General features: G+C 40.0%; 1 protein-coding gene across 5 annotated transcripts in view; it reads right to left on the bottom strand.

The window, feature by feature from the left end:
• Positions 1 to 16,738, bottom strand: part of CEP89 (centrosomal protein 89) — a 108,972-nt gene that overhangs the window by 76,662 nt on the left and 15,572 nt on the right. For 4 of the 5 annotated variants that reach the window (XM_069966180.1, XM_069966182.1, XM_069966184.1 and 1 more), the window contains exons 4-8: positions 15,423 to 15,609; positions 13,198 to 13,294; positions 7,290 to 7,379; positions 4,224 to 4,448; positions 2,169 to 2,311 (exon numbers count right to left, since the gene is read on the bottom strand). In XM_069966180.1, the coding sequence (XP_069822281.1) occupies positions 2,169 to 2,311; positions 4,224 to 4,448; positions 7,290 to 7,379; positions 13,198 to 13,294; positions 15,423 to 15,609 (742 nt within the window). The remainder of the gene's footprint in view (positions 1 to 2,168; positions 2,312 to 4,223; positions 4,449 to 7,289; positions 7,380 to 13,197; positions 13,295 to 15,422; positions 15,610 to 16,738) is intronic. The other variant, XM_069966181.1, reaches the window with a different exon arrangement.

Genomic DNA, 16,738 nt, shown 5'->3' with positions numbered 1-16,738 from the left:
ACACATTAGATTAATAGGGGTTTCCAGGCAAAACTGACTGATGAGCTATTCTTATCAGCCATTGATTGATGGGGTACAGACACCGAGGACCTACAGCAAACAACTCTTCAGTGGGCTACACAGTGACAGAACCAGGTGCTTCCAGGTCCATTCACTGTGTAGCAGTGGTGACGCCTAACTGCTGCTCACCTCTTATTAAAAGTGACACTGTCACCCCCTTTTTGCATTATGACTTCTCTACACAGGTGTAATGGGTAAATATAGCAGTTTTCCTACCTTAGTTTATATCATACGTCATGGTGCTTGTTCCAGTTAAAAGTGATCTTTTATCATCTGGGGATTGTGCCTCCTAAATGGGGCTTCACGGACACAGCGCCAATTAGCCCACCCCCATCAACCCCATAGGCCCACCCTCCGTGAAGTCATCACTGCATAGGCCCCCGACCCCTCAATTGCCCTTGGAATGGGCTGGCCTAAAGGTCTAGGCCTACCCCTTCTAGGTCAACCCATACCAATGGCTGAAGAAAGGGACAGGGCCTATGACGTCACGGAGGAGCCTACAGTGGTTGTGTGGGCGTGGCTAAGTGTCATTGCGCCCATGAAGCGCGTCCCAGGTAGAATAATCCACAGATGATAAAAGATCACTTTTTACTGAAACAAACAATATGACGTATGATATAAAATAAGTTGTGAAAATGGCAAAATGCACCCTTTACACCTGTGTAGAGATGTCATAATGCAAAAAGGGGATGACGGTGTCACTTTATGTGAATGGCAGCTAAGCTTCAGTAACCTGGCCCTGTTAACTGTGTAATGTGGGCACAGGGCAGCTGATCGGTGAGGGTGCAGTATTAAGGCACTCAACAACCAGAGACTTATGACCTAGACTGGAAAATACCTTTAACATTGGCAGACCCCTTCAAAAATATATCTGCAGACATTAGTGTAATGTGGAAAAGGAGCCTAAGCAGCTTTACTAAGATGTAACAGCCTTATGATCAGAATCCATATCTAGCTACTTGGTGCTTTCCAGATACATGTAATTGCTATATATGTAATATTCATTACATAACATTCATTATTTAAAATGACTCCAAATAGAGGAGACTTTTTGAAATAATTTCTATACAACTTTACTGTGTTAAATAACCAGTGCTAAGAAGAGACTGTAGATTATTGGGTATTTTGCCAGTTAATTATTTTTGCTCCTCAAAGCTGTGCTCACACTGTGGGGAATAGATAAAACTGTCTAGCAGCAGAACTCCCTGGCTCCCACTACAACCAATCAGAGCTCGGCTTTTACATCTTAACAAGCACTGTGATTGGTTGCTATGGGAAAGCTAGTTTTGCTGTTTAACTGCATTTTTTTCTATTTTGAAATCACTAAGAAACATGGAAGTCCCCTGAGTTAAACAGAAAATGCATACTTAAAAAAACACAGCCTTTGAGTACATTAACACATACTGTGTTAGCTGCCAATTTTAGGTTGTGAACAGTCATTTATTTATACAGCAACAAATCTGCTGCATACAATCGACAGCAAACACAATACATGTAAGTGTACCCTAAAGTTTATTTTCTACTACTTTTGTTTCTTTTTTCTGTTTTGATAAGAGAAGTGGAACCTAGCGGACCGAAACTCCCACTGTAACGTACATGGTAACCAAGAGCCTCATTTCTTCTGCTTTTAACTATTTTCATGTCTGTAGTGGGTCTGTATCTTGCCATTGCAGTGAGCTGTTGTGTTTTTTTGTGTTTGCAACTTCAGCCATAGCAATGTGCTCCTGCCTAGTGTGAATGGTGTTCTAGGAGAGCTGACCAAATTAGTATTTTTTTTCCATTAATTTCATTGTTCTCCGTTTGCATCAGTTCTGCTCTGTTTTCAACAAATCTGTCAGTGTTCATGCACAATTTTTTTTGTCCATCAACAGACACAAGTGGAAGGAAGTGAGAAACCAGGAATAAACGGATATGCAAACTGATGTACAAAAGTCAGTTTTTAAAGCCTAAATGCAAACAGACAATTAAAAGAGAAAATGATAATTCTGCAGTCAGTTTGTGCTTATCTGTTCAATATGGACGGATCAATTCATGAATACAGGCATGAACCTCCCCTAAGTGAAGAACATTTACTTCTTATAATATAAAATGAATAAACCAGACTTTACCTCTTCCTTGGATAACGGCCGATACTTGGTTTGATAGCGGCTCAGCTCCACATTAAGCTGATGTATCATAGTTTTTAAAGCATCGTTTTCATCTACTAATTCTTGTGCCTGCTCTCTAAGAGAAACCAGCTCCGCTGTGTCCACTAAGTACGAGAAAAACATTAAATGTACATAATCAACCACAACCCTATTACAAGCAATGTGGAAGTCAAAAAGAAATACAATGCTACATATTTCACAAACATTTGTCATGTTTGTCATTTTTGCAGGTGTCAGATGTTTCCCAGTAGATGTGAATGTGAAGGACAAAGGAAAATCGCATGACCTTTTCCATTCTATTCTAGAAGAAGCAGGGAAATCTATGTTGTTTTTTTCTCTCTCTCTCTTTAATTGGGAAAACTCCGTATTTAAAAGAAAAAAAACACACACCCTTTCTTACAATCATGGAACACTTTGCATGCACCAGGTTATACAAGTTCTTTCTGTCGCTAACATGAGCACAGCAGAGTGACATCTAGACATATGGACAAGTGTATGTGAGCGAGGACACATACATGAAGTGACGCTCACTATACTGACTAGGCCGGACAGTAAGTGGTGATACACACAGTACTGTATGCAACACCATTCAGTACACCCTGAGCCAGGCACTCAGTACACCCAGTATGGTACTGCCTGTGTTACTTCCCCTGGAGACATGTCCAGTCTGCTCTAGAGATGATATTCCAAACACACTGCAGCCAATCACTGATGTCCAAGGTACACAGCCTGAAGAAGTGCCATACAGGCACAAAATGGGCAGTCGCTGACCCACCTCTCTCCCTGTTACAATTTTGGAACTTCACTGTATTATTAAAAGACTTCTGCATTTTCCTTTATTTGTAATGATAATGACTATATTACTTGCACATTGTTGTGAACAGCGAGCATCCCGTTGTTACCATCTAGTGTCCTGATATAATAGGATCCAGGTGCTAGACTAGACTATTCTCTTGTTGCTGCTGTGTTTTTTGCATGCAGAGCGCAACATCACTAAGAAAACACAGGCACCAGGGCAGACCTAAGAAACGGTGCTGGACCAGGCAAGAAGAGTTTGATACAGATTATTGTACAGTCCGAGCAGGCTGCATGGTGGGTTTTTAACTATATCTTAATATATACTTTTTGCACTTTACATCTGTATATACACACACAGATACTGTCTGGTGACTGAATATTGTAGCTACAAGCTTACTAACCTGTTTTAGGCTGGGTTCACACTACGTAAAAAACACAGCCGTATTTCATAACGGCCGTATTTACGAAAACAACGGTCGTTATTTTCAAAATAACAGCGGTTATTTGCACAAATACAGCCGTTATGAAATACGGACGTGTTTTTTACGTAGTGTGAACATAGCCTTAATATTATACATTGTTTGATAAGGGCACTCATGACTCATGTCTCTTGTTTGAACTGAATTTTATTATGCAGTGTCCTAATTTTGTTCATGTAATATCTGAAAAATAAAAAGTGCTGGGGAGTATGTTGGTGCTGTATAACTTTTTTCCTACCCAACCTACAGTCTGTCCTCTCACAAACACGCACCTTTTTCTAGTACTAAAATTTTAAAGGGGTATTCCACTAAAACATATCTTTTGATATGTTGCTGTCCATGGTGAGACTAAATTAATTCCATGCTTATTATCTATTTAGTCTCCTTCCCCCAGTTCTCAGCTGCTGCTTTCTGCTAAAAACACCCCTCTTTTCCCCTCTCTTTTGTGACTGCTGTTGTAAACAAGCAACTCTCCCAGCATTACAAAGAAACTACAATGTTGCAGATAAAGCAGTCCGGGGACTTGTTTATACCAGCTGTCTCAGAAGGGGGTGGGGAGTAGGGGGGAGACCGAGGGAAAAGCTTACACATTCTTTTTTTTCTTCAGCAGAAAGCATCAGCTCAGAACTGGGTGAAGGAGACTGAATGGATAATAACAAGTATATGTTTCAAAAGTTATGTTTTAGTGAAATACCCCTTTAACCCAAGGCTTTCACTATTTTATTGATTAAATGCTAACCTTCTGCTTGGGAATTCTTCAACAATTCCTGAAAACCTCGCTTTTCATTCTTTAGATTCTTCATCTTGACCCGCATGGATTTTATCTGCTGCTTCAGCTCCTCCACTTGAGAGGTCAATTCCAGGTTCCTGTCTGTCAGGTGCGGACTTGCAGCCTGTAGGTGTATGTCTTTGTCTTGGTTTTGATGTTTTTCATGAGTCCATTGATTTGCTGCCACAGACAAATCTGTATAATGTAATGAACAAAAATGTTCAGGACAAATATTCCTACACAGCAGAGATTTTATAGTTTTAACTATTCCACTAATATATGTTCAATAATAATCTGTTTGTATCTATTGTTTATTTGGACACATTGGTCTTGGATATCACCAACTTGGAACTGGTTATAGTAAAAGTTATAGCTATGCACTACTATAATATTTATTATTTATTTTGCAGAATCCCGGTTTTATAGCTATTTATCACTGGTATATTTAAATCTGATTGTTTGGGGGCAGCCCACAGTGGTCAGTGTTTTCTCTTCTAGGTCAATACAATGTCTGAATCATCTATATATAGGACTGTATTGTCACTTTGTATGCTTGATAAAGGTCACATATAGAATGAAATGTTGCTCTGGTTTTATGGGTTGGTCTTTTAAAGTAAGTATTTTTAATAACATTTTTTTGGATGCAGTCATCTTTTATGTATTTTTGCCTATTGAATGGGGAAGACAGCATTGCTTGCATCTGTATTGTGACTTAGAATATTATGCTGCTGGACTTTAAAGCGCAACTATAAAATATTTTGACCATTTAGTTTTAATTAGCTTAGGTCATGATAAGAATTTTTCCAATATACATTAATAACCTAAAATGAACATAAGGCTGATCAAGCCCTTATAGCCCTCTCTGGCTGTGACTCATTTCTGCATTCCTGCTGGACACGCCCCCTCCCTGCAGATCTGTCCTGAGTGTACGGACTCTGACAAGAGGATCAGATAACAGCCCTGACACAGAGAGAAACATAAACAAACCCTCCTCCCCCCTCCTAGCAGCTCTCCCCCCCTCCCCTCACAGAGGTGACTAAGCAGAGCTGAGGGTGTGGTCTGTGAGGAGCAGCGCAGGGGAAGAGCTGGAGCTGACATTATCCTACAGTGTAATGAGAGCAGATGACTGTATCTAATCCCACTGTGTGTGATACCATCGGCTGGGGCTCTGTATCTAATCTTACATTGTGATACTATATGCTGGGGCTGTATCTAATCCCACTGTGTGTGATACCATCTGCTGGGGCTCTGTATCTAATCTTACATTGTGATACTGTATGTTGGGGCTGTATCTGATCCTGCTATGTGTGATACATCTGCTAAGGTGCTGGTCAGTGACTGGAGGGACGCAGCCAGGGAGATGAGGGAGAGGCCACGCCCACTTTGTCTCAGCCAGGAGAAAAATTAATTTATTCTTCTGAGCCAAACAACTGGGGATATCTCAGTGAGCGTACACGCTATCAACGCAGTTTAGGGCTCTTTTTAAAGGGTAACACGTGGGCTTTTTATTTGAGGAATTCCATTTTTTGGCTACTGAAATTATAGTTACGCTTTAAGTATGATGTCTCTATTAGATGTCAAAAATTTTTGTATGGCGACAGGTACACTTTAAGGCATTCAAATTTTTAGTTACCTCTAAGGCCGGGTTCATACTGCATTTTTGCAATCCATTTAAAGTATCTGTTTTAAATGGCTCCTTTTAAACGTACACAAAAATGTGGTTAACCATGTTTTTGTGTATGCTAAAAAAGAAAAAAAAAAAGCATCCGTTTTCATTGTCCTTTTTTTATAATGGAAGTCAATAGAAAAAACGGATTGCACACAATTGCATCCGTTTTTCCATAATACGTATACTTTAAACTGACTGCAAAAATGCAATGTGAGCTAAAGAATAAGTGAGCGGATCTACAAGTAACCTTACATCAGGTAGGTTTTACACAAGGCAGTTTTGGGGAAACGTGACACCTCAGTTTTTGTGCCAAAGCTAGATGTGGATTAAAAAGAAATGGTAACTATAAAGGAAGGATACTTCTGCTTCCTACTGCAAGCACTCCTAATCTTGGCTCAAAAACTACAGTGGCAGTCTTCCAAAAGTAAAACAGCTGTGTGTGGAACTATCCTAACACATAAAGTAGGAATAGGGACTGTATAATCTGTATGAAATAAATACATAAACCCATAGGTGTTTAAAAAAATATATCTAACAGTCTATGGGGGTTAAGATGCCAGGCAAACCATCTGATTTCAGGGAAGCATCTGTGTGTACAGATCCAATTATTCAGTTTAGGGGATATGGGCACATAACTGGGCACACATTTTATTCACCAATAGTGAAAACCCATAGCTTCCCCAGCTTTGAATTTGTTTTAGTGAAATGTACAGTGATTCACTTCTATATAGCTATCTTAAAGTATCTGTTTTAAATGGCTCCTTTTAACGTACACAAAAATGTGGTTAAACCACGTTTTTGTGTATGCTAAAAAAGAAAAAAAAAAGCTTTAAATGTGTTTTAGTGAAATGTACAGTGATTCACTTCTATATAGTTATATTTTATTCCTTTAGTAGAATCCAGGATTTATCACGGTTTCGTGTATGTATTTACACAATGTGGTTTGATTCTAACTGGTTGGGGGCAACCACACTGGGCAGTGTTTCTATCTTATTGGTCAGTATATGGTCTGAATTATGTAATTATATAGTATTGTATTATCGCTGTTTTGTATGCTTGACAAAGGCCAAAACATTGCTGTGGATTTATGTGGTGTTCTAAGAAAGTTATCATTTTCATAACTTTTTTGCATGATGCGACAGAGGCATGTCAATAGATTTTATCAGTCAGGGTCTGAGTATTTAGACCACAATGATCAGGTGAACGAGTGACTGGGGAGAGATGCCTTTACCCCGACACTGCGTCTATGTGAGTGCACAGAAATATAAAGTCTAAAGGGAAAACTCAGTGATTGTATGATGGCACAACACAGTGTTTTACATAAGTACTAAATACTAGCAGGAGTACTTTTCAGGCACCTAAATTACCTGATTTGACCGATTGTTCTACGTGCTCTTTGGTTTCCTCCAAATTGCCATGAGGAACCAGAGACTCTGTTGGCCCATCAACTCTGTATTCTAAAAGACAACACACAAACACAATAATCTCAAGCATTTTTAATCACATAAAACTAGCATCAAAGAATATTATATACAGAAGACCAGCAATCACATTTCAGCAGCCAACTATTTTTTTTACAACACTTTATTTGGCTGGTGGATTACATTGTCAAGAGATTGCAATGGCACTTTCCTTTATCGCTGCCGCCAAGAGATTTCCTTTATTGAGAACCTTAAAAACAATAAAGCACTATTTACAGAAGCAAAGATGAATACTTAAAGGGGTAGTGCGGCGTTTAAAATGTATTCACTTAACAACACACATTACAAAGTTATACAACTTTCTAATGTGTGTTATTTAAGTGAATGGACCCCCTTCTTCGTGTTCCCCCCACCCCGGAAGTGTGATGTGGTAGATCGCAGCTGAGCAGCTGATGACGCGGCATGAGGGATGGCTGAAGCGGTCCGGCTGTCCTCCCAAAGATGACGTCGTCGACCAAGATGGCAGCCGGGGTCAACAGCGAATACGTAAGTATACCGCACCACACTTCCGGGGTGGGGGGGGGGAACACGGGGAAGGGGGCCATTCACTTAAATAACCCACACATTACAAAGTTGTATAACTTTGTAATGTGTGTTATTTAGTAAATAAATATTAAACGCCGCACTACCCCTTTAATAAGGAGCCTGACCCTCTTGAATAATTATAACGGACATACCAATGTCTGGCTTAGGTTATGTGTCACTATACTTAGTCTATCATGAAAAAGGTCAACACAATTTGAAAATATATTTGAGTGGCACCCCAAGTATGTGTATGTATATAAGATTTATAACAAATGTCATAAAAATGTGTATAAATACCAAATACGATTTGGGGGATCTGCTTCTTGGATTCCAATCCCAAAAATGTCAGGAGAGGGGCGCAATTATACAATAATACTTATAATTATTAGTCATACCAATTGCACACATACATGGGGGAGCTAGAGGCCTTGGTTCTGGAGGAGTCCATTGATGTGGTTGGTGTGACTGAGACATGGCTGGACTCCTCACATGACTGGGCTGTCAATATTCAGGGATTTACGTTGTTCAGAAGGGACCGGGTGGGCAGAAGGGGAGGAGGAGTATGTCTGTATGTCAAAAATGATATTAAAGTGAGTGTAAAAGATGCAATAGTGGGCGATGACTGTGATGATGTGGAAGCATTGTGGGTACAACTACAGAAGGAGGTAAAGAGTGAAAAAATTATTCTTGGTGTAATCTATAGACCCCCCAACATTACTGAGGAGAGGTAGATGGCCAGTTGAATAGACAAATAGAGCGTGCTGCCCGGGAAGGGACAGTAGTGGTAATGGGGGACCTCAACTACCCAGACATAGATTGGGGTCACGGTTCAGCTAAAACCACAAAGAGGAGGGAATTTCTTAACCTCCTGCAGGATAATTTTCTGGACCAGTTTGTGGAGGAGCCAACTAGAAGTGATGCCTTGTTGGATCTGGTTATTTCTAACAACGCTGAGCTGGTTGGGGATGTCACTGTCCATGAACACCTGGGTAATAGTGACCACAATATAGTGACTTTTAGCTTAAAGTGTAGAAAAGAAAAACATGTTGGGAGGGCAAAAACTCTTAATTTTAAAAGGGCCAATTTTCCTGGGTTAAGAGCTGAACTTCAGGGCATAGACTGGGAGCGGCTGCTGTCACATACTGATACAGCTAATAAATGGGAAATCTTCAAATCCACATTAAATAACTGTACTGCCAAATATATTCCTATGGGTAACAAATATAAACGGTTAAAATCCAATCCCACATGGCTTACAACCGAGGTTAGAAGGGCTATAAATGAGAAAAAAGGGGCATTCAAAAAATATAAATCAGAGGGGTCAGCTGTAGCATTTAAACATTACAAAGAAGTCAACAAAACCTGTAAAAATGTAATAAAAGCAGCAAAAATTCACAATGAAAGGCAGGTAGCTATAGATAGCAAAAGAAACCCCAAAAATTCTTCAAATATATTAATGCAAAAAAACCAAGGTCAGAGCATGTAGGACCCCTAAATAATGGCGACGGGGAGTTAATAACTAGGGATCAGGAGAAAGCTGAGTTACTTAATGGGTTCTTCAGTTCTGTATATACAAAAGAGGATGGAGCTGTGGTGGGTGGGGCCAGTACTGAGGTGGGTGGGGCCAGTGCTGCTAACACATGTAATGTACTGAACTTGTTTACTATAGATATGGTCCAAGATAAATTAAACAAACTCAATGTAACCAAAGCTCCAGGGCCTGATGGATTGCACCCCAGAGTTCTTAGGGAACTCAGTTCTGTAATTTTTCTACCCCTGTATGAAATATTCCGTGATTCTTTGCTTACTGGTATTGTGCCGAGGGACTGCCGTAAGGCAAATGTAATACCGATCTTCAAAAAGGGCTCTCGAACTTCCCCAGGTAACTATAGACCCGTAAGCTTAACGTCCATTGTGGGGAAACTATTTGAGGGGCTTATAAGGGACTACATCCAGGAATATGTAGTGGCTAATAGTATTATAAGTGATAACCAGCATGGTTTTACTAAGGACAGAAGCTGTCAAACCAACCTAATATGTTTCTATGAAGAGGTAAGTAGAAGCCTGGATGGCGGCGCGGCTGTGGATATAGTGTACCTGGATTTTGCAAAAGCGTTTGACACAGTTCCTCATGGACGTCTGATGGGTAAGTTAAAGTCTATCGGTTTGGAAAATTTAATGTGTAACTGGATTGAAAACTGGCTTAATAATCGTACCCAGAGAGTGGTGGTCAATGATTCCTACTCCGAATGGTCCCCGGTAATAAGTGGTGTACCCCAAGGGTCAGTACTGGGCCCTCTTCTGTTTAACTTGTTTATTAATGATATTGAGAATGGAATTAACAGCAATGTTTCTATCTTTGCAGATGACACCAAGCTTTGTAGTACAGTACAGTCTATGGTGGATGTGCAGATGTTACAGGATGACTTAGACACACAGTGTTTGGGCGTCCACTTGGCAAATGAGGTTCAATGTGGATAAATGTAAAGTTATGCACCTGGGTACTAATAACCCACATGCATCATATGTCCTGGGGGGAGTTACTCTGGGAGAGTCGCTAATGGAGAAGGATCTGGGTGTACTTGTAGATAATAGACTACAGAACAGCACACAATGTCAGGCAGCTGCTTCTAAGGCCAGCAGGATATTGTCATGCATTAAAACAGGCATGGACTCACGGGACAGGGATATGATATTACCGCTTTATAAAGCTTTGGTGCGGCCTCATCTGGAGTATGCTGTCCAGTTTTGGAACCCGATTCATAAAAAGGATGTTCTAGAGCTGGAGAGGGTACAAAGACGGGCAACTAAACTAATAAGGGGAATGGAGCATCTTAGTTATGAGGAGAGATTAAAAGAATTACATTTGTTTAGTCTGGAGAAGAGACGTTTAAGGGGAGATATGATTAACTTATTTAAATATATAAATGGCCCCTACAAGAGATATGGGGAAAAGATGTTCCAGGTAAAACCCCCTCAAAGGACAAGAGGGCACTGCCTCCGCCTAGAGAAAAAAAAGGTTCAATCTCCGGAGGCGACAAGCCTTCTTTACCATGAGAACTGTGAATCTGTGGAACAGTCTACCCCAGGATCTGGTCACAGCAAAAACAGTAGAGGGCTTCAAAACCGGCCTAGACAAGTTCTTAGAGCAAAATAATATAAATGCATATGTATAGAACCTATCGCCCCTCCACCTTCCCTGTATCCATCCCCTCCTTGGTTGAACTTGATGGACATGTGTCTTTTTTCAACCGTATTAACTATGTAATTTCTTATCATAGTCATAACAGTTTCTACCAGCAGTAAATTATATACTTGCAGGCGGTTGACTTTGTATGGGAAGCGTACCACAATGGTACTGTGTCCAAACAAATACAGCATTGTTCTCTGAATTATTTTCATCACAAATAGTGCTTTAGATTTTTACCAAATCACAGCTGCAGTTTTAAAAATGCTAGCGTTTTTTCTGTTTTAAAAAACCCAAAATTGCTTTTTCCATGGTGTAACATAAAAATATTTTTATCCACTGTACAACAGTGACTTTGACATAGGACACGGCCCAGTTAGGATCATTGTGTAACAGGCAGGGTTTTGTATGTGACTAATGAGAGTTCAGAAAAGAGTGTGATTGGACCCAGCAGCATTGTCAATCATTGGCAAGACTCATATAAGCACTGTGTATAGGACAACAATGAAACCATAACAATAACAGGTACTTGGCCATAAAAACAGCAATCTACAGTAAGGTCCAATCAACTGTGCATGTAGAAGCCGTCCAAGGCATATGGAAAAAAGGCTCCAGTCATAATTAATCTCTAAGCACAACTGATGCTTCCTTACCACTGAAGATATTCATCTTACTTGTTCCAGACTTGAGATCAATATATTTAGTCTTTCAGTTACAGTATGTTACCCCATAGTACATTATTATGAATGCTTTGTATAGAACCTCCCCTTCAGTATTAAAGTCAAAATTCTATTTAAAAAAGGGAAATGGTCCAGCAGCTGAGGTTCATGTCTTGTCTACAAAGTGATCTCAGTATGATCCAATAAAAGATCATAACAAGCACAAATACACATTAAGCAGGGGTGAGATGTGTATGGAAGGATTCATTCTGTTTAGTTTTGGTTCTCCACTTTTAATTCAGACCTAAGGTTTTTCCCACTTTCATAGAAGTTTCACACCAAGTGACTGGTATAAAGAGACCTTAGACCACATTCCAGTTAGGAGCAACGACATGCGTACTAAACACATACACACTTATTATTATTAGTACATAAAGATGCAAGAAGCTTATGCTGCGTTTACACGAAACTATAAAATTGTCCCGATCGTACGATTAACGATGTCAGTGTAAAAATTTTTTTCCATAACAATCATCGTTCAGACGGTACAATATATATTCGTATATATATGTATATGTATAAATTCGTTTTGCGATCGCTTGAGCCTATCTCACACATTGGTTAAATCGGCGAACGACTGTTTACACGGAACAATCTGCGAATTTTTTGCGAACGACTAACGACGATTTTAGAACATGTTGTAAGATCAAAATGAAGGATTTTTCGTTCATCGTTTGATCGTTCACAGCGTTTATACGTATGATTATCGTTCGAATTCGATCGTTATTGTGCGAATTCACCCGATAATCGTTCCGTGTAAACGCAGCTTAGGGGGCATGATGCACATAATTCTGGAGCCTACTGGGAATAGTGAAAGTGTATTAACTGTTATAAAGAAAAAAGCAACAGAATGCAAAGCAATAAACCATATCTACTCACTTAGCTATTTGTGTGAACCTATTTATTCTCACAATCAACAGTTCCACCGTTAAAAAAAAAAAAAAAAAACCTTGCACAGAAATAATATTTAGAAATTGTACCTCTTATTATAGCTGTTATTTGGTCACTGGATGTTGGTAAAAATGTAAGCTCTGTATAGGAATATTTATGTTGGATTTTTGTGACAATACTGAATGTTATTTTTGCACTGTCAAACATACAGTACTGTTATTCCATATGCACACCATCTAAATTGCGTCAGGTTAAAAGGCCACTTAGTAAATTTAAACCATTTAAAGGTATTTAAAAATGCATTATAGTGACTAATTCGCCTTTTTCTGCTCATAACAGTGTCATGGAGGCGAAGTATATTGGACTTTGCATCCTCGGGCCATCAGAGACAGTATTACTTTAAATTATATGTCCAGCAAAGCAGGTCACAAGACTACAAACACAGATTACCGCTACCCTCCCCACCTCATACCTTCGGCGTTGTGAAACTCTGGCGATTCTCGATAATTGCTGACTTCTGGAGAAGACTGTCTTCTTTCCACATCTTGCCTTTTTAGTGTTTGTGGCTTCTTTAGGAATAAATAAAAAAAACTCAAAGCAGAGCTAAACTAATAGCAGAGCTATTTCTAATAAAAAAAAACTTTCATAAAAGACTGGCCTGGCTCGTTTCATACTTCATAACAAGAAAACTATGACTCTAAGGGTTATAAAGGAAAGGAAGTGCTGAAGTGGTTTTAGTGCTTGTTAATTCTGGTTTGAATTCTGTTGACTCCATTCCCTACTTTGTCCAAGTCATAATATAACAGGGAAGGAGGAAGCAGAGATGTAGGTTGTTGTATGTAGTAGCTCTCATGCTGGAGAGCAGCTTAGGGCCCCCAGTGCAAAAAACATGCACACAGCAGACCAGATTTCTACTTCCAAGACTCCAGAAAAACATGAGTAGGATGGAAGTAGGATACGGACCTTAAAGGGGTGTTCTCATCTCTATAATATGAGGTAATTATAATTTAGGAAAGTTTGCAATTTGTTCTTATTACCTTTGTAGCCATGTCTCCCTGCTAGGCACTTTGGTGTTTTTACAGCGGTTGTTTAGGTTCCTGACCACCTCTCTCTCAGAGCTCAGTAGTAAAAAGGCTCCCCTGCCAGCCACCTTATCTCTGCAGTAATCCATCACAATGACAGCACCCAGGGCTACAGAGCGATCAGGTATTGATGTAACCAAACCCAGCACAGAGCACAGGACACCAGTGCCAACGCCATCCCTAGTGCTACTGGTGAACAGCACCAATCACATTGGAGGAACATTGAGGAAACAAGGAAGAGGAGCAATCCTCACATCTGAATCAGAGGTTCCTAATATTGCACTAGACCACTGGTGTTCACAGTGGTGGTCAGCTGAAAATCAAGAAAGCCTATGCATAGAAGTCAAACAGCAGTACCCACCAATGCGAGAAAGAGCTTTTACTTGTAAAAATACAAACCAGTCATAGCCATCTGACCTACTTGCCATAGGATGAAGAGGGAAATCTAAGTGTCCCTCCGAACATATGACTGGCTAGTATTATAATAAAAAGAAAAAGATTTTTGGACTGACAAATACCACTGATTCACTTCTTACTTCTTCCTTTTATCCTGTCACCTACTTTGGCACAGTGACTTGGACCATTCCACACATATGAGCAGAGCACCACCAGCTGGCAGCACTCTGAAACATACGTATTAGGGACTGAACACAGTATCACCATTCATCTGGTAATGATTCAAACAAACAAGTTTGTGTGAATGCAAATTGCTCTATTTAACCAAGTGCTGACACAGCTGTGAATGAATATACTTTCACTGTGTGTTGCATATGTGTGTTTTCCAGTTAGAGCAAAGACAATATACAATAAGGAGATACAATGTTCAAGGAGAACTATCAGCAGGTTAGACTAATCTAATCTGCTCATAGCTCCCTCTTGCACAGGACACACGGAGGATGAAGGTATGTCACACATGTTTTGATTTGTTTTACCATTGAATTCCATTTTAAAAAAACGGATCTGTTTTTTTTTTTAACTGACACAAAAATTAGGTCAACAACGTTTTTGTGTATGTTAAAAAAAAAAAAAACGGATCCGTTTTGACCCTTTTATAACGTAATTCAATGGAAAAACGGATCAAAACAGATGCACACACATGCATCTGTTTTTTCCATCAGTTTGTTACAAAAACGGATAAAAGAAAACGGATTGCAAAAACGTAGTGTGAACCCAGCCTAACCTTTTATACCCAGATACCTCTGAGCCATTAAATAATAATAAGAAGCCCCTGAGTCTTAATTTGTGCACATAATCCCTCATAAATGTTTTTGTATCTAAGTCCATTCCTGGCTTTGGCTTCAAAAATCTGTCAGATAAATCTCTCTGTGTAAAGGGACTCTTACCCTAGCTTGCAAGTGTAAATCAGGTGCGGAGAAGGCCATGCTTTCTCTGTTCCCCCTGTCCACCCCTCAGGCAAGCAGGGAACACATTGGCAAAAAGTCAAAGACTGGTGGTGCGAAGATGATAAATCTTGTGTGTACCATAACACATTATTATTAAATTTCAGTTATCGTCTGGTCCCTAAATGCTAACTATAGGTTGCACAGCCACAGGGCTTCAATGTCTGTTTAATAGTGTCCCCTACAGCAGCTATATAGCTGAGGAAAAGGCTTACCTGTGTGACCTTATGAGGAACTGCATACAGTGGTTCTTGAGACACACTTTCAACTCTCCGGTCCGACAGCTGCTCAATGTTTTCTCTCTCAAAGTCAGACATCTGTTCCTCTGTGTCATCCTCAAACTCAAAAGACATGGCTGGCGATCCTATGTTTCTGCGATGTGCATACGACTTCCAGTTTTGCCTAAACCAATATTATATGTTAGAAAAACTGTACTCACAAGCAAAACATTTCATTATAGTTTATTATTTATTAAGGGTTTTCATTAGCAGACATGAAAAGAAACCACTCCAGTCTCAGACTAACGGAGGCCGAACAATTGCCAGGGATTGTTACAGCTCATATGAACCACATTATGCATCAAGGGATGACATTTAGCACAAGCAAATGCTCCAACAAAAAAAAGTGTATACTACATCTCGATGCATGATGGGTAAAGTACAGTGGTACCTTAGTTTAAGAGTAACTTGGATTAAGAGCGTTTTGCAAGAAGAGCTCACAGTTTTTCAAAATTGTAATTTGGCTTAAGAACATTGCTTTGGTTTAAGAGCTCCCTGTACTGGGTGGGAGAGAAAGTCGGGCGGGGAGGGGCATGGGCTGCATAGGTGGTCTACAGCACTGTACTTTGACCAAGGAAGTCTCCTTCACCTTCCAAATCATGGCAGACCCACTTCACGCTGAGGTTTGGACCAGGGGACAGGACTGTGGAGGTAATATCTTCATAGCTGTATCCCCTCTCTCCTTGGACAAAGTGCTGCTAAACCTTGCCCACACATGCCCTGCTCATTCCTCCCTGCAGTCTCTGTCAGCCCTTGTGTTTACCATCCTCTCTATTCCTGATATAATGTGCCTACACTAACACTCAGCTATACACACTGCTGCTATAATGTGCCTACACTCAGCCATTCACACTGCTGTATAGAAAGATTTCTGTCACTTTCCTCCTGCACAGCTCTGTGATTCTCACTTCCTGATTGGTCCATGCTGAACACACACCCCTTCCACACTGTGGTCATGGGACCACACAGACCTCTAACAGCAGCCCTGCTTTTCAGGTTTATGCACTTACTATACATTATCCTCCACATGCTGATTGTTATACTACATTATCCAGCTTTCTAAATGTTTGTTTCATTTGTTTTATGTTTACTCTGAGTTTATTAAATTTTTCCAAGTTATTACAGAAGACAAAAAAAACACAAACAGGATTATACATTCTGTGCGCAAGAGCATATGTGGTACACAATTAGCATACAGATAGCCTCAAATCAATGTAAATTCTCACAGCCAGGCGCGTGGGAGCCAAACATGT

Source organism: Dendropsophus ebraccatus, chromosome 4 (genome assembly GCF_027789765.1).
Source record: "Dendropsophus ebraccatus isolate aDenEbr1 chromosome 4, aDenEbr1.pat, whole genome shotgun sequence".
NCBI lineage: Eukaryota > Metazoa > Chordata > Amphibia > Anura > Hylidae > Dendropsophus > Dendropsophus ebraccatus.
This window is presented reverse-complemented; position numbering and strand designations above follow the sequence as displayed.